Source organism: Pongo pygmaeus, chromosome 14, assembly GCF_028885625.2.
Source record: "Pongo pygmaeus isolate AG05252 chromosome 14, NHGRI_mPonPyg2-v2.0_pri, whole genome shotgun sequence".
NCBI classification, from domain to species: domain Eukaryota; kingdom Metazoa; phylum Chordata; class Mammalia; order Primates; family Hominidae; genus Pongo; species Pongo pygmaeus.
In genome coordinates, this window is record NC_072387.2 from 37,158,053 (window position 1) to 37,181,140 (window position 23,088).

The following is a 23,088-nucleotide window of genomic DNA, read 5'->3' on the forward strand; positions in this document are numbered from 1 at the left end:
CTCAGATAACAACATGACTTTTCACAAATCTCTTGCCTTTCCACGTTCCTCTTCCGTGAATGCTGTTTTCTCCTGCTCCCAACAACTTTCTGGTTTAGCCCCTTTCTCTATCAAGAATTTATCACACTGCATTTTATTATTTTATTATTATTATTTGAGATGGAGTCTTGCTGTGTCACCCAGGCTGGAGTGCAGTGGCGCGATCTCTGCTGACTGCAACCTCTCGGGTTCAAGCGACTCTCGTGCCTCAGTCTCCTGAATAGCTGGGACTACAGGCATGCACCATGATGTCTGGCTAATTTTTTTTTTTTTTTTTTTTTTGTATCTTTAGTAGAGATGGGCTTTTGCCATGTTGGCCAGGCTGGTGTCGAACTCCTGACCTCAAGTGATCTGCCTGCCTCGGGCTCCCAAAGTGCTAGGATTACAGGTGTGAGCCACTGCACCCGGCCCATGCTGCATTTTCAGTATCTGTTTACATGTCTATTTCCCCAGGAAAATATATAAGCATCTTAGGTACAGGGAATTGCCCTTTTCTTCTTTACAGCTCCAGAATCTAGTACCAAGCAAATGTTCAATACATATTCATTGAACTGTGAGCAATCAGCAAATGTTAAAATGATTTTTAAGAAAAGATTCGCAGTTTTACAATTTCTCAGGTGGAATTGATGGAAAGAAAAAAGATGCAAACGAAACACTCCCACTCAAATCTCAGGATTAAACATGGCTATTGTGAAGGACCAGAAGACACCTAAAGGACAGCATGGCAGAACACTTAACATCTGGAACTTCAAAGTTGTATGACCATGGCAGTGGATATACATAACATATATGGCCTTATCATTTTCCTCTCTCAAATCCTTCGATGGCTTTTTAAAGACAAAGCCTCATCCTTAATCTTGCCTACAAAGGCTGCATAAAACACCTGTAGCTAGGTCCCATGATGCATGCCTGTAGTTCCAATTACTCGGGCGGCTGCAGCAGGAGAATCGCTTGAGCCCAGGAGTTCAACGCAGGCCTGGGCAACATAGCTAAACCCTATCATTATTTAAAACAAACAAACACAAACAACAACAAAAACCACTTGCCTCCATCTACTTACAACCTCATCTCACAGTACTCTCCACTTTACTTTCTGAACTTTAGCCAGACTTAGGCCTCCTTTCCAGTTCCGTTTTGCACAAGCAGATATGCACGTAATGTTGTTTTAAATACCCTACTACCCCAAACTAGTTCGCTCTTATCCTTTAGCTGTCAGTCCAAAGATTCCCTAAGGTGTCTCCATCCTGTGGCAGCAGACTATAAGGCCGTTTTATTACATTATATTTGAACAATACAGAATAGTGTAATGAGCATGGATTCTAGACTCATAAATATGTCCTTAGGCATATTTATTTAAGCCCTTCATGTCTCGGTTTCTTCACCTGCAAATTGTAGTCCTAAGGTTATTGAAAAGATTAAAGGAGATAAAGGATGTAAGCACTTAGAACTGTGTTGATAACGCAGTTCAAAGAGCCCAACATATGTCGGTCATGATCACATTTACTTAATTTGCCGTCACTATCATCCCCTCACTCCCCTCTCGCCCCCGGAGTACCACTGCTCCTCTAGCCCAGAGGTCACACCAGCCTGGTCCTTTTTTGTATTCCTAGCCTCAGCACAGGGTTCGGAACATACCAGGCCTTCAATATTATGTTTTTTAAAAATGACAAAAGCCTTGTGTCCCAATTTTGCTTTCTTAGCCGAACGATCTCAAGCAAATCACTCAAATCACCTATGCCTCGTTTACCCTTCTGTGAAATGTAATAGCTACCTCAGAGAGGTTTTGTGTTAAATAAGGCGATGTACCTACAAAAGCACACTGCACATCTTAAAATGCCGTACAAACCGTAGATGTTTATTAATAAACCGGAGTCCGTGTCTTCCCTCCCCTCAGGCACGTCTCGTCCCGACCCCTCCCTCCTCCCAGCCCACACCCTTACTGCGCCCTTGGCCCTCAGTCCCTTGGGATTGCAAGCGTGGGAGCCTCGGCCCCGCGCAGCTCCCTCCGGCGTCCCGCGCCCTCCTTCCTTCCTCGCCCGGACGGACGCACTTCCGGCGGATGTGGGGGGGCAGCCCTCGGAAACGGAAGTGAGCGGCGGGGTCGACTGACGGTAACGGGGCAGAGAGGCTGTTCGCAGAGCTGCGGAAGATGGTGAGTGGGTACCCGGGCGGCCGGAGTTCCACGCGGGCTCGGGACCGTGGCTTGGCAGAAACAGGCAGTCGCCTCCCAACCCGTCCCCGGTGGCGGCGGCAGCGTGGGGCTGAGGCCGGCCTCGGGCGCCATAATCTGTCGAGTCACGGGGTTTGGGTGGGTCGTGGCTGTCGCCGGGGCCCGTCACTGGTCCCACTAGCAGCGCTTCGGCTTCATCCTGCTCCTCTTAGCTCGGTTTGCGCCCTTCCATCCCGTAGACCCCAGCAGGCCCAGACCTCCTCCCCTTACTTGGCGCAGAAGGGAAAATGCAGCCGCGAAAGTGCAACGTTCTGTGGGGTGGCGCTGCCGACCCTTTCCTCGAGGGATAACCTCTGAGAGCCCAGAACCCTCAGACTCCTCATCTCCCCCAGTCCCCGCCCTTGTAACTGCCTGGTAAACAACCCACAATTATAGGTCGCATTTGTGTAACGCAGCTTTGCTGTACAAACTTTTTTGAGAGCTTGTAGTGTGCTAGGTGTTAGAGGGGAAAAAATCAGACAGTTGCTATTCCCCGTTTGTCAGTATTGTTAGTACATCTCCTCCCTCCCTCTCCTCCCCACCACTTTCTCTTTCTTTTTAACTTAGAAGTTGTGGTATTTGAGAAGAATACTGAGTCACCATTGCCACAGACTCTGATATCGGTACTGCTGGTAGGCCATCCATCCAAATCTAGAAAGTTTCTATTCGTAAATACTGCTAATCGTTATTTAAAAAGTTTTTTAGGCACTCTCAAATATAACTAGTAGTTAGGTTTTCGTAGATTTGCCTTTCTCGGCTCCTTCCTTTATTAGAAACAGTAAGTACTAATCCTGATATTTTACAGAAGGAAATTGGGAAAAATGACAATAACAGAATCCAGAAGTCAGAATTCACCTTTTCTTTGTGCGTTGAAACCTTCTGTTGCTTTACAATAAAGCAGTCCAGAAGGAGGAGAATGTTGATATAGGGAAGTAATAGAAGATACATTTGGAAAGCAACAATCACACATCTCTGCTGAAGGTCCCCAACCTCTGGTGGTTCAACAATCTTCTGACTTTATGATGGTGTGAAATCCATACACAGTCAGTTAGAGGCCGTATTTGAGTACCAATACAGCCATTCTGTTTTTCACTTTCAGTACAGTATACAATAAATTACATGAGATACCCAGTACTTTTTAATAAAGTAGGCTTTGTATTAGATGATTTTGGCCAACTGTAGGCTAGTGTAAGTGTTCTGAGCACATTTAAGGTAGGCTAGGCTAAGGCCTGATGTTTAGTAGGTTAGGTGTGTTAAATGTGTTTTTGACTTTTGACATTTTCAATTTAAGATGGATTTATTAGGAAGTAAACCCCATCATAAGTCAAGGAGCATTTGTAGTCCTGGTAGGAGTTCAGCTCCTTGGTGCAGATGAGTAAAACAAGGCCAGAGAGGTTGGTGCTTTGCTGGCAGTCACAAAGTAGGTTAGTGACAGTCCACACTAGAGTCCAGATTCTTTTCCTTGTCCACCATGACTTCTTGTATGTAGGGGAGTTGGAACCTATTATGCAGGTTCTTTAGGTCCAGGCTAAGGAGTCTGAACTTTGTGCTTCAGACATCGATGAACCAACAAAGATTTTCTAGCAGTTTTGTTGGAGGAGGTTTTGTGCTTGAGGAAAACCTTGATATACAGAACTGGAAAATGGGTGAGTCTAAAGGCTGCAAAACCCAGTAGAATGCTATTGAAGTTATCCATGTGTGATAGGCTGGACTAGAGTGGTATAGTGAAGAAACCCTGGAAAGGATAAAACACCTGACTAAATCAAATATAGAAACAAATTAAGAAATCAGTTAAAAAGTTGACTTCTCAGAATATTTTCTTCTAGAATAATATAAAATTTGATACTAAAACTACCTGTAGCTGTTTTACATTTTTCTGCAGAATCACAGGGATATTGGACTTGAGCAACAAGTGATTTAAAGTTAGTGGCTTGGGCCATGCATGCTGGCTGACACCTGTAATTCCAGCACTTTGGGGAGTGCTAAGGCAGGAAGATCGCTTGAGCACAGGAGTTTGAGACTAGCCTGGCCAGCATAGTTGAGACCTTATCTCCACAAAAAATAAAAAAATTAGCCAGGCGTGGTGTTGCATGCCTGTAGTCCCAGCTACTTGAGAGGCTGAAGCAGGAGGATTGCTTGAACCTGGGAAGTCTAGGCTGCAGTTAGCCGTGATTGTTCGACTGCATTCCAGCCTGCATGACAGAGCAAGACCTTATCTGAAAAAGTAAATAAATAAATAAATAAAGTTAGCATCTCGTGCTTTGCCTGTTGTAACACCATGTTTTCTTTGCTTGTTTAATATATTTTCATAAGCTGAAGCCCTGGGAGGTAGACATGTATCTTCAGTATCTAGCAGAGTACCTGACACATAGTAGATGGCTAATAAATATCTGGTGATTGTGCATTTCACAATAGCGTAGGGTAATAATACACCAATACCAAATGCACTGTCTTTTTTGTTTTGTTTTATACTATCCTGATTAGATACACATAGTTTTTATAGGTAGTGCTATCTTCATATAGAAACCAAACACTTTCTGAAATTCCCTTTTTTCCCAGCTTCTCTACTTTTCTTTATCCATCCTGTCTGTTAATCCCATTTCTTTGTTGTTCTTCTTGTCCTCAGGGAATAGTATTCCCGAGGATGCTGTCTTCAACTTTTTTATTCTGTGTTAAACACTCTAACCTAAGGGAGCGGTTTTTCCAGGGGAAACAAATTCAACCATGCCATAACCTTTCAGAGGCTTTCAGTTTTGGAATAAAACCCACATTTCTTTGCACGTAAGACGTTTCACTTTTGTATTTCATCAGCCTTTACTTCTGCCTCACTGGAAACATATTTAGCCAGTTATCTCAAACTACCTGAAGCTTGTTCATTTATATTTTCTTGCCTTTATTCATGTTATTTTTTCCTGGAATGCCTTTCAAACTGACAGCATTCAGAGATCACCTCAGGAATCCTTCCCACTCTTAAAAAATTTGGTATTTTCATTGTACCATGTGTGTCTCTATCATATCATAATGTTTAAGGCTTGCTGTAATTGTCTAGTCTGGACATTTTGATGGGCTTTTATTTTTCTGTCTCCTACTTAAACAATATTTTTGACACAGCTGTTTGGGTGTGTGTTCAAATTTTTTTTCTATTTAATAATGTGTTTCATTTGTGTTGTAGAATGCCAGAGGACTTGGATCTGAGCTAAAGGACAGTATTCCAGTTACTGAACTTTCAGCAAGTGGACCTTTTGAAAGTCATGATCTTCTTCGGAAAGGGTATATGGGGGAGTTATGACTTTGATTTTGTTATGTTTCTGTGAATTTTCACAATATTCTTTAAGTATTTTGATAGGCTATACGTGTGTATTTAGTTGGCAGATGGCAAGTAATATACCTTACATGGGGTGCAGAGGGGAAGAGGCTTAGATATCTTCTGTAGTGGAAGAGGTGTCTCATCAAAGTAGTAGGTTCCCAATGTAGAGCGTCCTCCTAGGCAGTGGTGCCCATTAGCATGATTTGGTAGGATTCTTTTTATTTTTTTGCTACTGATAACTTAGCCATTTGCCTTCTTGTCTTAACTATTAGAGTAATTCGCTTTTCTTTGGGAGGCACTAGAACATAGCAGTTGAGAGATTAAACTCTGGATTCAGTCGGCCTGGGTTTGGATCGTGGCTCTGCTATTTACTAGATGTGTGCCTTTGGACAAATCACATAATTAATGTCTCAGTGTCCTTATGGATAAAGTAGGCCTAATAGTAGTCTATATCTTCTTTTGAGGAATAAATGAGTTAATACCTGAAAAATATTTTAAATAGTACCTGACATTAGAAGCACTCAGTATGTATTGGCTACCATTTTTTTTTCTTTTCTAGCTTTAGCATGCAGTTACGCCATGTTTGTGATTTCCTTTTTGTTTCTGTATGTTTAGGTCTCAGTTTCTGGTACTAGACCATACTCTGTGCAGGTCACTTTTCTGCTTAATAAAATAAGGATAACACCTTTCCCCCTATAAACATTTTGTGTTTTGAATTTTTGAATTTTACATCTAATTTTAAAGTATTTACTCTTATTTTTTATTTATTTATTTTTTGAGATGGCATTTTCCTCTTGTTGCCCAGGCTGGAGTGCAATGGCGCGATCTCCACTCACTGCAGACTCTGCCTCCCGGGTTCAAGCGATTCTCCTGCCTCAGTCTCCTGAGTAGCTGGGATTACAGGCATGTGCCACCATGCCCGGCTACTTTTGTATTTTTAGTAGAGACGGGGTTTCTCTATGTTGGTCAGGCTAGCCTTGAACTCCTGACCTCAAGTGATCCGTCCACCTTGGCCTCCCAGAGTGCTGGGATTACAGGTGTGAGCCACTGCGTCTGGCCGTAATTTACTCTTATTATAATAGAATGGCATTCTCATGCTGGTGTCTGAGTACAAATATAATCCCTCATTACAGACTTTCAATTTTGTAGTAAAAAAATGCAGCATATAGCCTGTGAAATTGGAGATATAATTTGATATTTATAATCAAGTTGATTGGCTAGGCAGTAACTAAGGTCTGAAGACTTTTTTCCCCCCACATGAAATGTTCCTTCTTCTTCCTGATTGGACTGGGGCAGGACCATTTTCAAAACCCACTTCCTGGATAATGTTTGTTAAAAAGACAATATTCAATAAACAATTGTTGCAGGGTTTCTAAGGTTTTTATTAGCTTTAAAATCCTAGTTTGGATAATAAGGTAGTCATCTTTATATAGCTAGAGTGATGAAGACCAGTGGCCTGTTTCTAGTTGTGCCTTACCTAATATACTTTATACATAGTAGGTGTTCAGTAAATGTTAAACCTATTGTTCAACATGTTTATTAAAGATATATTAAATATTGACTGTGTTAGACCTGAAGGGAATAGGCTTAGATATTTTATATAGTGCAAGAAGTACCTCATCAGAGTAATAGCAATAAACATACATTCATTGAATTTCTTCTAGATGTAGCACCAGATTTTGGCAAGTTTTCCCTAGTGATTGAAGTCTTGACCACCAATGTCTATAATGGATACGTTCTTAAATTATTATATATACTTTTTTTTTTTTCTTTTGGTGTGTGGGTCTATGAATTTTTTGCGCATGTATCAATTCCTATGACTGTCAGCACAATCAAGATACAGAACAGTTTTGTCACCCCAAAAAACTCTCTCATGCCATCCCTTTATAGATATGATTTTGAGCTTTGGATATTGAGTGATATTTAATCTCCTCTAACTGTTGTTTTTTTTTAATGTCCTTTCAGTTTTTCTTGTGTGAAAAATGAACTTTTGCCTAGTCATCCTCTTGAATTATCAGAAAAAAATGTAAGTATATTATTGCGTCCTTATTTTTATCTTCTAATAGATAAATACTTTTACTAATATTGGTTTCATTTTATTAAAACGATTTTGGTACTGAGGATTTGCCCATGAAGAATATGAGGCATTATTTTCAAACCCCTTGTAGGATAGACTTAAAAAATATACTGCTCCTCTAAAGCTCTCTTTCTATGCATCCTTCCCTGCCTTTTTAATGTACGTCTCCAAAGGGTGATCCACTTCTCCATTCCTCTCACAGGAATTTTCTCTTTCGATAATGCTGTTTCTTTTATATTTTTTCCTGCCATTTTTGCTGTTGACTTCCAAGTTCATGTCTCTAGTTTTGACCTCTTTCTTAAGTCCTGCATCTCCGAGTTACTGTAGGACACAGCCACTAGGCACAGTAGGTACTTCGATGAATATGACATAATCCCCATCCTTAAATAACTTAAAATTTAATGAGGAAGACAAGCAGTGGGTAGGAGAAGGTTTCGTAAAGTGCTAGAGAAGACCAAGGATGTGACAGCCACCTGTGCTTAGGGCTTTTTTGGAAGGCTTTATAGAAGAGGAGGGATCTTTGAACAGTTTTAGACCAGAAAGTTTACTCCTAAAAAGAGGATAGCATGTATACATGTCCAAAACACAACTTAAAGGATTCTTAAATAAACATTTAGAGGAAGAAGAAAAAGGTTTCTGACTACTTGGGGAAGATGATGCAGTCATTAGGTAACAGAAAACTGATCTGTATTTTGTTTTTGTTGTTTGTTTGTTTCGCTTTCTAATAAGAGGATAGACCTGCCTATAAGAAAGAGTAGAACAAATAATGTAATTATGAAATTGAAGTTCAAATTAGATGAGGAAAAAAAAGTTCCTCATCGATTTAAGTGAATTCAGGTTTCAGGTGCAGAAGTTGACAGCCCAGAGTATACTTATAAGTATGTGAGTATGATTATAAAAGCACAGTTGATCATCTTTGAGAACTAATGGGAGAAATGAAAATTGCTTGTAGATGGGTACATATTCCACTTTTGTATAAAGGATCTAACTAAAAAATAAGATTGTCTGTGGTAACATTGATCCCTGAAACCGTTTCTTAAGTGGACTGTTGAGTGAGCTGTGAGCATTTAATAAAGTAAGCAGTGATCATCAGCATCTGAATGAACTCAGCAAATTAATTTTAGTTCATTCTTTTACTAAATTGCCAAATGGGTCAGTCAAGGGATCAAATTATCTGACAAGGGATAAGATTGAGGATTATATGGTGGATTATTAACCAAGTGAAAGTAGTGTAGGGTAAAGTATATGAGGTTGATAACTGTACCCGGATAATAGTGATTAGGGAATAGTCAATTTGGAGGGAATATTTTGATAGGGCTTTTTGGCCTCTGTCTACATCTTAGGTAGTCAGGTGGACACGTAGGAAGGATAAGTATTTTTCAAGGACTTGTGGGCAACCAAAGAAAGAATGTATATTAGGTTTTTGGAAAAAGGGTTGAGAAGGATAGTTCATTCTGGTGAATAATTGAACTATATCATGATGATAAAATAGACCAAAGTCTAGACCAAAATTTAAGGAAAACATTTATAGAGGTGAGTGTGAAGTTCTGCGTTTGGATTCAAAAAATGAATTCTACACCTTTGGGCAGGGTAAAGTGACTTGCTATGTAAAACTTCGCTATTTTAATTGACTGTATACTCACTATAAGCCAGCAGATTACGTTAGTTACTAAAAAGAAAGGTTAATGCAGTCTTGGGCTTTGTTAATAAGATGGGGCTCAAATCAAGGGAGATTATATTATTTTCCTGTGTATTAGTCTGGCTATTAGATTTGGAATATTGGTTTAGTTCTAAGCAATACATATTAAGAGAAACTGACAAATCTGAGTGAGACTGGCTGGAACTGTGAAGAATCTAAAAACTTCAGAGATCTTTTTGAGACTTATATCTACTGCATCTCTTCTTTAATCATTTAGCCAGCTAATGGCAGTCTCACTCTTTATGTGACTCTTACTGTCTATTATAAATCCTTCAGCATGGATTGTGTAGTTGAACTATGTGGGCACCCCACTTTGCTAAGTAAACTTGGGGCATATTGCTTAATATTCTTTAAGCCTTAGTCTTCTCATCTGGAGTTAGTAATAGCCCATCCTTGGCATATTGCTGGCCTCTAGTAGCTCTGCATGATTGGGAGCTTCAGTGGTGATAGTGATGGAAGATGGCCATCATCATTTGTACCAGTGGTTCTCAACTAGGAGAGGATCATCCTCCTGCCCCCTACGAGGGAACAGTTGGCAAAGTCTGAGGACATTTTAGGTTGTCACAAGTGGTGTGGTGGGGGGTGGGGGATATAATATTGGCATCTATGGGGTAGAGGCCAGGGATGCTCCCAAACATCCTACAGTACACAGGACAGCCCGCCACAGTGAAGAATTATCTGGCCCAAGAAATCAGTAGTGCGGAGGGTTGAGATACATACATAATGTCTTCCAAACTGGATTATAATCTCCAAGGTAGACTGTTCAGTTTTGTTGTGTGTTGCCACAGAGCCTAATTTTGCACACGGTTGCTGACTTACATGTTGATTGGTAATTACAGTATTAATATCACATTACAAGATGGCTGTATTCATCAAAATTTACATAAATTGAATTTTTATACATAAAATTACATTTAGTGCTGGATGTGGTGGGGTGTGCTTGTAGTCCCAGCGGCGTGGGAGGCTGAAGCAGAGGATTGCTTGAGCCTGGTAATTCGAGGCTGTAGTGCTCTATGATCGTGCCTGTGAATAGCCACTGCACTCCAGCCACATAGCAAGACCCGTCACTTAAAATAAAATTGTATCGTCATGAGGATAGGCCAATATTTAAAGCAAACCCTTCACTTAGAACTTCAGATCATATACGCATAATAAAATACTGCAGGTTTTCCTTAAGGACCATCTGTCAAAATTTGCTGTGTAAAGCTAAAGTAATTAAAAAGCATTTGGTTAGTCACCTTACTTTCAAACTTCATAGTCATATCCCAAGTAGGTGCTAATCTTTCAATAGATTTTTGATCAAAATGACCTTTTTGATTACTATTAGAAGACAATGTTATCAAGAGAGTAGCGTATAATAAAAAATAATGACAAGAAATGACTTTACCTCATAATCACCTTAGCTCAGACAAATCTTTGTAACAGTCTGTTTGCATATTACATTCACTATCCTTAGGAGCCATTTTTGGAAACTGTTTTAGAATCCATGAGTCAAGTCGATTGATTTTGCCTGAAATACATTAAGTTATGGTCAAAGTTCCCTAAATGTAATATCAGTACTTAGTGAAAGTATGATCCAGGAAAAATTGCTGATTAGTACCCAATACAAATTGAATAAACTTTGGAGAAGATGTTTGTTTTTCCCCTGAGGCAAGTACCAAAAATAAGTGGAGTTTAAACATTATAGTTTAATTAACAGGATGATTTAGTGGTCGGATTATTTCTTTTGCTGAATCCTTTTAAATATATACCTTCATACTTAGAAATTAACTATTTTTGTCAGTGCATGTGACATTTTCTGGATCTCAAATTACACCTTTGCTAGTTTTGCAGTACTTTTAATCAAAAGCGCTAAAATATGATTATGTCTTGTAAATCTGCTTTTGAAATAGGAGACACATTCCTTAATTTATTATTTTTATAAATTTGGAATTTTGGTAGTAATTTTACACTGGTAAAAGTACACCTGCATGCTAAATGAAATATAGACATATGCGGTCTAAAATTTATCAGAAAAAATTAGTAAAAATACTTAGTTTTTATTACAGGTATGGATATTAAAATTCTTCATCTAACTGTTGTGTTATATATATGCCACTGCTAACTGTTTTGAAAGTAGAGTATTGAGTGTAATGTTTAAAACTACATTGTCTTTTGTAGTTCCAGCTCAACCAAGATAAAATGAATTTTTCCACACTGAGAAATATTCAGGGTCTATTTGCTCCACTAAAATTACAGATGGAATTCAAGGCAGTGCAGCAGGTGAGTTGATGGATCTCTGTTGCATATGTGTCGATATCATTCATGAGGACTCTTCTGTTTTCATAACAGCTATTTATACCTTATCTACCTTACAACCTATTCTACTTCCTTCCCCCTTTTTAGGATATGACCTTGATTTCTACTTCATAGAGGGAAAAAAGAAGCCATTAAATGGAAAACTTCAAATTATAGGCTCAGTGTCTGAAAACTTACCTGCGTCTGCTTTCATGTTTTTCTGGGTTTTTTGGGTTTTTTTTTAATGTATTCCATTGAATTTGAGATCCCTCTAAGAATATCCAAGTGGAGGTGTCAAGTATACAATTTGTATATAGTTGGATATACCTGTTGCTAAGGAATAAGTACTTGGAAAATGTCCTTCCAATTATGTAAGAACCACCCTCCTACCTGTGCTTTGGATTCTATCCTGTTACATTACTTCAGGAAAATCCCTTTATCAATGATGCCTTCTCAAGCTGATATCTTTAACCTCTCTCTGCTTGCTCTGTCTCAGCAGTAGCATTTGAACCGCTGTTGTCTTTTAAAACAAAAAAAAATTGTTATCAATTTCAAATTCCTTTATAGTAACTTGTCTCTCATTGAGTGTGCTTTTGCTTCTTGAAAAGTTGTCTACATTTGCTTTCTATACTCCTTTCCCTCCTATTTATTTAACCCACTGTTTCTGTCTCCCATGACACCAATGAAACTGCTCCTGAACAATGTGGACATTTTTACCTTCACTTTACTTCATCTCCGTGTAGTATTTGACATTAATAATGGCTTCTTCCTTTTTTCCTTGGCTTTTATTTTTTTACTTTGTATTTATTTTTTTGATATAGGGTCTCATTCTGTCATCCAGGCTGGAGTGCAGTGGTATGATCATAGCTCACTGCATCCTCAAACTCCTGGGCTCAAGCAGTCCTCTTGCCTCAGTCCCCTGCAGTCACATGCTACCTCACCTGGCTAGTTTTAAAAATTATTATTTGTGGAAACGGGCTCTTGCTGTGTTGCCTAGGCTGGTCTTAAACTCCTGGCCTCAAGCTATCATCCCACCTCCTTGGCTTTTAGAACACCACACTTTCCTGATGTCCTCCTTTCTGAATCCTTATTCTCAGGTGTCTCTGTGTAGGTTCCATTTGTTTTGCCTGTTTCCTAAAATGCCAGTTTTGTTAGTGCCCCATCTCTAGTCCTTTCCTCACCCTATTTCCTACTTGTGGCTTTAGTTATCAATTATATGTTGATGATTCCATCTGGGCATGGTGCCTCACACCTCTAATCCCAGCACTTTGGGAGGCCAAGGCGGGTGGATCGCTCAAGCTCAGGTGTTCAAGACCAGCCTGGGCAACATGGCAAAACCCCATCTCTACAAAAAAATAGAACAAATGTGCCAGCCGTTGTGGTGCACACCTATAGTCCCAGCTACTCAGGAGGCTGAGGTGGGAGGATCATTTGAGCCCTGGAGTCAGAGGTTGCAGTGAGCCGAGATCGTGCCACTACACTCCAGCCTAGGTGACAGAATGAGACTCCGTCTCAAAAAATAAAATACGTTGATGACCCCCAAGGTACAATTCTCATGAGCTATAAACCTGTAGGCTTTTCCAATTGGAAGTCCTACAGGCACCTCCAGTTTTACATGGACAAGTACAGAATAACTCATAATCCTCCACATACTCCTTATCCATATGAATAGGTTTCTGCCTAAGGCAGAAACTGGATAATTAGCCTTGGTTATGTCACCTAGCACCCATCCTAACCTCTTCCCCTGCTCCCTCAAATCATTCATTCAGTTTATTACTTGCTCTCCCCACCATTGCTACTATGTTGGTCCTTGCCCCTGCCAGACTTTATCTGGATTACTGCAACACTCATCCCTGCTGCCCCTCCAATCCTTGTTAACATTCTAATCAGAATAATCTTTGTAAAACACAGATTTGATTATGTCATTCCCCTCACTTTACCCTCAGAATAAAAATAAAACCCAACACTTAGTGTGGCTCTGTCCATGAATTGTCTCCTTGCTTCCCACCACACTTCTTATCCTCTTAAACTACTTGCAGTTTCCTAATTCATTAGGTTCTTTCACTGTTAGGCTTTTGCACACATTTCTCCTACTGGTGCAGATTCCTTTCTCTGACCTAGCTAAATTGTCTTTTTCAATAAATTTCTATTGGCCAAGGGGGGTGGCTCATGCCTGTAATCCCAGCACTGGGAGGCCGAGGCAGATGGATCACCTGAGGTCAGGAGTTCGAGACCAGCCTTGCCAACATGGTGAAACCCCGTCTCTACTAAAAATAACAAAAATTAGCTGGGCGTGGTGGCACATGTCTGTAATCCCAGCTATTCGGGAGGCTGAGGCAGGAGAATTGCTTGAACCCAGGAGACAGAGGTTGCAGTGAGCCAAAATCACATCATTGCACTCCAGCCTGGGCAACAAGAGCAAAACTCCATCTCCAAAAATAATAATAATAAGATAAATTCTACTAATGCCATCAATTGTGTTTGGCTAAGTCATTCTGGAAGCTACTCGTTTTCCAAAGAGAAAGCTCTTAAAAAGCATGGTTTTGAGTAACCTAGGGTTGAATCTTGGCTTAGCCATCTACTAGTCTTAAGAACTTGAGTAAGTTGGAGAACTTTCTGAACCTCAGATTTTTTAATTTAATGTGAAATAAGGAGAACAGTAAGAGTAGCATAGGATTATTCTGAAGATTAAATGAAATCACATGTTTGGCACAAAATTGTTAGCTTCCCTTTTTATTTTCCTCTTACTCAGATTTCAACTGCAGATTGCTCAAATTCTGGATTTAAGTTTTTAATACTATTTGATCCAAATATCTTTGCCCAGAATTCTCTCTCTTTTTTTTTTTTTCTTATCTCTATACTTTTGCAGTTTTGGGTTGTCAAGATGTGTAACAGCTGCCTGCTCCTCCCTGCTTTTGATGCATTCTTAGGACTGTACTCTGATCTAACTACCAGACCCCTTGCCGTCTGGTTTAATTTACAGGTTCCTATTTTTGTTTCTTCCTCTTCCTCCCACTTCCTTTTTTTTTTTTTAGGTTTGACAATCTAGAGAAATTTTTCCACACTGTAAAGATTTTAAATATCTCTATAGAACATTAGTAATTGAAAATAATATATTTAGTCTGGATACATTTTGTTGGGGGTGGGGGGAATGTGAGAAACTGCCTTCTTAGATTCTTAACGGTGTGATTATTTTTAAAATACTACTATCATTTAGTCAAAGACCACCTATTTTGGTAGTCTCTGGCAATATCTAAAATTATCTGCATTAGCTGGGCTTGGTGACATGGACCTGTAATCCTAGTTTTAGTGGGAGGATCACTAGAGCCCAGGAGTTTGAGACCAGCCTAGGCAACCTATTGTGTTGGACTTTCTTCAGGAATTTGATCATCCTACATGTATCAGGAATGAGGCATGATGTTAAGCTCTGGGATTTTGCATTTTATGACATGGTATGTGCTGTAGTTTTCCTGAGCAGAAGCAAAGCCTCAAAATACATGCACACCAGGTAGGATTATTAAATGTTAATGAAAAGTATAATTTCAGTGTCTTTACAACTTAGTTTGTGTATAAAATATGAACTAGTGTTTTTTTCCACTTGTTAAATTGATCTTGTATTTGGTTTTGCAAATTTTCAAACAAAGAATAAAGAACATGAAATTAGACTGTATAGTCTGTCATCTTCCCCTGAGTTTTTTCTAATCTTGTCCCTTCATACTTTTCCCCAAAGGTTCAGCGTCTTCCATTTCTTTCAAGCTCAAATCTTTCACTGGATGTTTTGAGGGGTAATGATGAGACTATTGGATTTGAGGATATTCTTAATGGTAGGTGTCATTCAGTACCTTTTTATGGAGCCCTTGTAATTTAAAAGGCAAACAGCTGCAAAAAGAATAGGCAAAATTCTTGTCCTCATGGAACTTACAGCTGATTGGGTTCACTTGTGTTTATTCATTGCATTAACATAAAATTTAATGGTAGTAACTGTTCTTTAACTGTTTTTAAAAGTGAAGATTGGCTGGGTGCGGTGGCTCACGCATAATCCCAGCACTTTGCGAGGCCGGGGTGGGCGGATCACCTAAGGTCAGGTGTTTGAGACCAGCCTGGCCAACATGGTGAAACGCTGTCTCTACTAAAAATATAAAAATTAAGAAAAAAAGTGAAAATTATTTTTGAAATTCTAAGAGTATATAGTCATTTCAGTCTAGTAATGGTGGTTATTCAGTTCATGTCCTGAGCTTCAAGTGTAATATGTCAGTCTGATATTTCTAGGGTGACTTAAACAGTGATAATTATTTCAGAATTCACATTGTTGTTGGGATGTGACTGGTGTTGTTTTTGTTTGTTTAGTTTGATTTTGGGGTTTTTATGACTAGCATTTTAAACAACTGTAAGATAAATCTTTCTTTAAAAAGTAGCTCCCCAAAAAAGTAATTTTTGTACTTCTACAGGTGATAAATAGGAAAGAGGAATCTGTCTTTTTTTTTTTTTTCGAGATGGAGTCTTATGCTGTTACCCGGGCTGGAGTGCAGTGGCGCGATCTTGGCTCACAGCAACCTCCGCCTCCCGAGTTCAAGCAATTATCCTGCCTCAGCCTCCCAAGTAGCTGGGATTACAGGTGCCCATCACCACACCTGGCTAATTTTTGTATTTTTAGTAGAGATGGGGTTTTACCATGTTGGCCAGGCTGGTCTCGAACTCCTGACCTTGTGATCTGCCTGCCTCGGTCTCCCAAAGTGCTGGGATTACAGGTGTGAGCCACTGCACCCGGCCGAATCTGTTATTTTTAATAAAATTCCCTGAATAATTGTAAATGAATTTAAGTAAGAACAATATATGCAGCATCCTCTATTTTTTCTGGTCCCGAGGAAGATAAACAAATACAATCCTGTCCAATGCTGCCTCTGCTCGTTATGCCCCAGCAGTGCGGGAGAAACAAAAATATCCAACAGGATTAAGTTTTATTAGTTTTGCTTGGCTGCTGATGTCCGGTAAGGAAATGCTGTGGACATAACAGAAGTCTAGTGAGCCTCCTTTGAGAATCTTCCCTGAGGGAGCATTTTGGATGCAGGAAAGGCTGGGATTCTTAAGCTTTTACATTGAACTTAGACCTTATTTAAAACTACTAAGGTGATAGTTCAGGTCTTTAGTTACAAAAGCATTCACTTAAAAATCTGCTTCTGTAATTCTGTTTAAAAAGAGGGAGAGGGACTTAGGAGCATTTATCTAGTCAGTCAAATATTATGTGTCAGGCACTGGGCTAGGCTCTGAGTATACAGCTGTGAACAAAACAAATATCTGTGCTTTCAAATGGGGGAGATAAACACATAAACACAAATATACAATTTGATAATTCTAGGAATAAAAAGGATGTTTTTGGGTTGGGAGGGTACATACCTCTGGGAATACAACACAGAAGTGGATTCCTGAAAGAAACATGAAATCATTGACCTAGAAGTAGAGGGAGAGTATTTCAGACAGAAGAGATCAGTATGTTCAGGGTCTGTAACCTGAGAACAGCTGAAGAACTCTGAAAAGTTTGAGATCTTACTGTACTTTGAAGCTAACTTGTTAGCCTGCCATGAATTCATGGTTGCTGGCAGAAGACAAGAGACTCCTAAAGGACAGTTTCTTACTCATAGCAAGAGTATCAGTAGCCAGAGTATCAGCATTTCTTTTGGTTCCCTTAGCCCCACTTCCTATGGGGCAGCTAAGAAGAGGGTAAGGTGAAGCCTTGTACATTGAGTGTGTTATGTTAGAGGAGAGGAACTCCATGTTCAGGCCACCTCAGCCTTATAACTGGCAGTAAACCTGCCTGTCCTGTGCTTCTTTGTCTTATGAGGCTGAAACGGCTTTGGAAAGATAGCCTAGAACAAAGGCAGTTTAGTGTCTCTGCTCCCAGCTTGCAGAATGGAGAGACCAATAGAGAACTGTCTCCCAGCATACATAAGAGCACTTTAAGAAGGCCCATATGGCTGGCATGTTTTGAGCAAAGTAGAGAGTAGAATAAGGTTGAGATCAAAAAGCTCAGCAAGGAACAGATGAACCAGGGCCTACAGACCATGAAAAGAAGTTTAGAATTTCTTCAGAATGCAAAAAAAGGCCATTGAGCAGTTTTAAGTAAGGATGTAATGTGATGGAATTATATGTTTAAAAAGGTCACTAGCTGGCCGGGTGTGGTGGCTCACATCCATAATCCCAGCACTCTGGGAGGCAGAGGTAGGAGGATCAGTTTAGCCGAGGAGTTTGAGACCAGCCTGGGTAAGATGAGACCCTGTCTCTACAAATTTTTTTTAAAAAATTAATTGGGCATAGTGGTGTGCAGCTGTAGTCCCAGGTACTCAGGAGGCTGAGGCAGGTGGATCACTTGAGCCCAGGAATTTGAGGCCACAGTGAGCAGGGATCACACCAGTGTACTCCAGCCTGGGCGACAGAGTGAGACCCTATCTCAAAAAATAAAAAATAAGCCACTTGCTATCTTGTGGGCATCTTTTAAAATTCATTCCTTGTGTCTCTCTAAGGTAGCTATTAGGAAAAATCACCTGTTTAGGTAGATGATTTTTTTTTTTTTTTTTTTTTGGAGACAAGAGTCACCCAAAGCACGATCTTGGCTTACTGCAACCTCCACCTCCTGGGTTCAAGCGATTCTCCTGCCTCAGCCTCCCAGGTAGCTGGGATTACAGGTGCCCACGACCACACCTGCCTAATTTTGTATTTTAGTAGAGTCAGGGTTTCACCATCTTGGCCAAGCTGGTCTCAAACTCCTGATCTCCGGTAGTCCACCCGCCTCAGCCTCCCAAAGTGCTGGGATTACAGGCGTGAGCCATCACGCCCGGCCAGGTAGGTGATTTTTATCACAATGAGACCACTGTATTTGGGGTAGTTGTTTTCTTGTGGGAGCTGTCATTGCATAATATACGGATAACTTAGGGCTTCACCTTAGGGACCTGAATTGAATTAGCTGTTCCTTTCTGCTTCAAATAGTTTACCCTCATTTTTCAGATCCCAACCTAAATATTACTCAGAGAGTCCTCCGTTAACTACTGTTAGTCTATTCTTGCATTGCTATAAAGAAATACCTGAAGCTGGGTAATTTATAAGGAAAATTTATTTTGGCTTATGGTTCCTCAGGCTGTACAGGAAACAGTGCTGGTATCTGCTTCTGGTGAGGGCCTCAGGAAGCTTACAATCGTGGCAGAAGACAAAGGGGAGCCAGTGAATTATATGGCGAGAGGGAGCAAGAGAGTGAGAGGGGGCTGCCACACAGTTTTAAACAACCAGAACTTGGGTGAACTCAGAACAAGAACTCACTTATCCAGGGGGGTGGTGCTAAACCATTCATGAAGTATTCAACTCCATGATGCAGTTACCTCCCTCTAGGGCCCACCTTCAACACTGGGAATCACATGTCTTTTTTTTTTTTTTTTGCTCTGTCACCCAGGCTGGAGTGCAGTGGCGCGATCTCGGCTCAGTGCAAGCTCCGCCTCCCGGGTTCATGCCATTCTCCTGCCTCAGCCTCCCGAGTAGCAGGGACTACAGGCGCCCGCCACCACGTCCAGCTAATTTTTTGTATTTTTACTAGAGATGGGGTTTCACCGTGTTGGCCAGGATGGTCTCGATCTCCTGACCTTGTGATGTGCCCACCTCGGCCTCCCAAAGTGCTGGGATTACAGGCGTGAGCCATGGCGCCTGCTCGGAAATCACATTTCAACATGAGATTTGGAGGGGACAAACATCCAAACCATATCAACTACCTAATCTAAAGTAATACCTGCTCTGTCACCCTGCCTTATATTAATTCTTTGCATAACACTTATCTGATATTTTTCTTATTTATTATTTGTCCAACTTAAATATACGTGTCAGGAGAGCTGGAGATTTTTTCTTGTTAACTGTTGTGTTCCCAGTACCTGATAGGGGGGCTTGATCCATAGTTAAGGGTCATGTTGACCACATTCTTATCACCTTTGACCCAAAACACAGTGTTAAGTCTATAATCAGAGTAGTTTGTTAATCTAAATACTGTGTAAAGACTGTGACAGTATTGGAGATGATGACTTTTTTGCCTGCTTATCAGCGAAGTACTTAGGCAAGTTAATTCTGTACATTTTACAAGATTAAGAAGGACGTATAAGGACACTAGTAAAATCAAAAATAGACTTTTTCTTAATGCTGGAAGGGGACTTTCATGTACTCTAATCCCCTAACTGGAAGATGAGTAAATGGAAGCTCACAGAGGCTTAGTCCTCACTCAGTCTCATGGTGAGCTTGTGGTACAACAGATGTAAAACCCGTCTCCACCAGTGCCTTGCTTACATGATATGCTGTCTTTTGGTGCAAGTGATTTATTTAATAAATGCATTTTATTAAAGAAGCTTTAAAAAGCAGGGTGTGGAGGAAAGTTTAGTTACATAAATGAGTATATTCTTTGTGCAAAAATTTGAAATATTACCATTGAAACTCAGATTTGCTGTAGTGACCCTCAATCCCATTTTTCTCGTTCCCTAATTACCGGCTGTTTTAGTTTGGTTTAGTCTGTCCTTCCAGATTGTTCTATGTGTCTTTCTACAAATACTAACATATGTAGTCAAAAAATATTGCCTTTTTTTTTTTAAGTTGAGCTTTTGAGTGCCTTTTATATACACAGCAATTTATTAATCTCCAGTCTCTTAGGAGGTCCAGTGAGGAAACATCCACATTGGTTTTACTGAACTGTTCCTCTTGGTAGCCATCATTATTATGTGCAGGGTTATTCATTCTTACAAAGTGATTTTATGATTTAGTTCATTAGGTTTTTCTTCTGTTTCTAGTCCTATGTTGAGTAGAGGACAAAGAAAAAGGCTCTGTCTTTAGGAAGCTTGTGCTTGGTATTAATTTTAAAAGTTCTTTTAGGTGTATAATCACAGTTAAAATAAGGCTTTTGTCTGACTCTTCTGTAAACACAAAAGTGACGATTTTTAAAGGTTTTCTTAAGAATTCTTACGTTTGTGTGTATACAACAGGTCAGAAGACAATACAGATAAAACATTTTTGTGAATTAAGAGATTGTTTCCCGTCATGTGGGAAGCCACTAGAAAACTTAAGAACTTTGAAAAAAGAAAACTTTTGTCAATCTGTTTTTTCTTTGTAAATCCACTATTTTGAGATATTATTGACATACAATAGAGTACACCTATTTTTAAGTGTACAGTTCTGTGAGTTTTAATTAACATGGAGCCGGGTCTCCTAAATAGAGGAGTAGAATGTTTTCATTGCCTCACAAAGTTCCCTTGGTCCCTTTTCAGTCAGTCACCCCACCCCAGCCCCAGGCAATCACTGGTTTGTTTTCTATAACTTTAGGTTAGTTTTGACTCTTCTGGATTCTCATGTAAGCAGAATCATTGAATTTATCTCTTTTTTGAGAGTCTTTTAAAATGTTTGTTTTTGTTTGCTTTCAGATCCATCACAAAGCGAAGTCATGGGAGAGCCACACTTGATGGTGGAATATAAACTCGGTTTACTGTAATAGTGTGCTGTTCATGGAAACCGAGGGCTGCATCTTGTTTATAGTCATCTTTGTACTGTAATTTGATGTACACAACATTAAAAGTACTGACACCTGAGAATTTCTGCTCTAGTAGTATCAGTGATCATTTAAAATTTGGGGGGGTCTTTGGTTTACAGCCACGTGACAATTAAAAGCACTAAAGGGAGGTCATGTTAAAGCTCTTAATTTATATTAAAACAATAGCCTTTGTCTTTAAAAAAGTTTTTGCTCATGAATATTATAAAATGATCTACAGGTTTCAATTCAACCTGTTTCTAGGTTTTTTGTAAATTTAGTTTTGAATAAGCATTATAAGCATTTGAGTCTGTAAACTTTATAGTAGCATCTTTCAGAATAAACATTTTTAATTGATTTCAGTGGCAACTCTCAAATTGAGTACAATATGAGATATATGAGTATCGTCCGTTAACACTCATAAGAATAATATTTACTGTATCAGTGCTATTTTAGGATTATAGTTATTCTTTGATTCTTTCAGGTTAAAAAGTAGAAGTTCCAAGGTTTTGATTTTGGTCTGGTCTTTAAGTGAAAAATTAAAGCAACCAGTAGATGTAGGTTAAACTTTTACTTCATAGACTTAATATGTAATTAATATATTGCCAAGCAACACTGTTAAAGAAAAGTAAAACTCATTTTTTCATGTTTTTAATTTATATATTACAAGATACTATAAGGTATTCTTTATGAAGTTGGTATATAAAAATTTACATTTTTAGAACATTAGTGAATGGGTCATCTTTTACAATTTAAAGTATATTTTGATTTTCAATTTCTTAGGAACATCTTTGATTAGATAAATTACTGATTTGAAACATTTGGCAATGTCTAGAGACTTTTTGGAGTTACAACTTTGGGGGTGGGCTGCTACTGGCATCTAGTGGGTGGAAGCCAGGAATACAGCTAAAGATCCTACAATGCATGGAACATCAGCATCAATTTATGGTCTTGTGACTAGTTGAAGACACTAAAGGGAAATGAATTTAAAACTCACAATTTATATTTGTACAGTAGCATTCTATGTCTTTAAAAAACTTAGACTTACGAACATTCTAAAACCATCTACATACAGTTTGCACTCTGCAAACAAAATCATTTGGTTCAAAATGTCAGTAGTTGCTAAAGTTGACAAACCTTGAGAAAAGTCAAGTACACTTAAAAAAATTTTTTTTGAGACAAGGTCTCACTGTCGCCCAGGCTGGAGTACAGTGGCGAGATCATGGTTCATTGCAGCTGAGACCTCCCAGGCTCAAGCAATCCTCCCACCTCAGCCTCCCAAGTAGCTGGGAGTACAGGGGTGCATCTCCACACCTGGCTAATTTTTTATTTTTTTATAGAGACGGAGTCTCGCTATATATTGCCCAGACTGGTCTTGAACTCCTGGCCTCTAGTGATCCTCCTGCGTCGGCCTCCCCAAAGTGCTGGGATTACAGGCATGAGCCACTGCACCTGGCCCGGTACACATTTTTAAAATAGATATCTTGCTCTTGACTATTGAGATTAAGTTTAGAATCATCTTTGCTAATACAGTGTTCTCCAGCTCACTTTACACTTAAATAATAAGAAAATGTAGAAATAATAAAGATTCACTAATTGCTTCTACATATATTCTCTTTAATTAAGGAAGCTGGAGATTTCTTCTGTACCTTAAACCTAGGAATAATAGATACCCTTCCTGACCAGTAGAGGGTACTATGTTTAAGAGTGTAGTTTAAATGGAAAATGTGAGGCTTTAATATAGAACTTGGTAATCACAAATAACATTTTCTGATGGTCTTTTTGCCTCCTGTCTCCTCTTTTAACCTTTGTGTTTATACCAGTGGCCCTCACCCCTGGATGCTTATAGGAATCAGCTGGGAATCTTTTGAAGAAATTTTAGTGTATTTTAATCTCATAAATTCCAGTAGGACTAGTCTGAAATGGATCCCAGGAAGTATAT

General features: G+C 39.4%; 1 protein-coding gene across 1 annotated transcript; it reads left to right on the forward strand.

The window, feature by feature from the left end:
• The first annotated feature begins 2,067 nt into the window (after window positions 1-2,067).
• POMP (proteasome maturation protein) lies at window positions 2,068-21,210 on the forward strand. Its single transcript, XM_054446527.2, has 6 exons — window positions 2,068-2,191; window positions 5,421-5,518; window positions 7,521-7,581; window positions 11,492-11,593; window positions 15,339-15,432; window positions 21,043-21,210. Exons 1-6 carry the CDS (start codon window positions 2,189-2,191, stop codon window positions 21,108-21,110), a joined length of 426 nt encoding a protein of 141 aa, XP_054302502.1. The 5' UTR covers window positions 2,068-2,188; the 3' UTR covers window positions 21,111-21,210.
• Window positions 21,211-23,088: the final 1,878 nt, after the last annotated feature.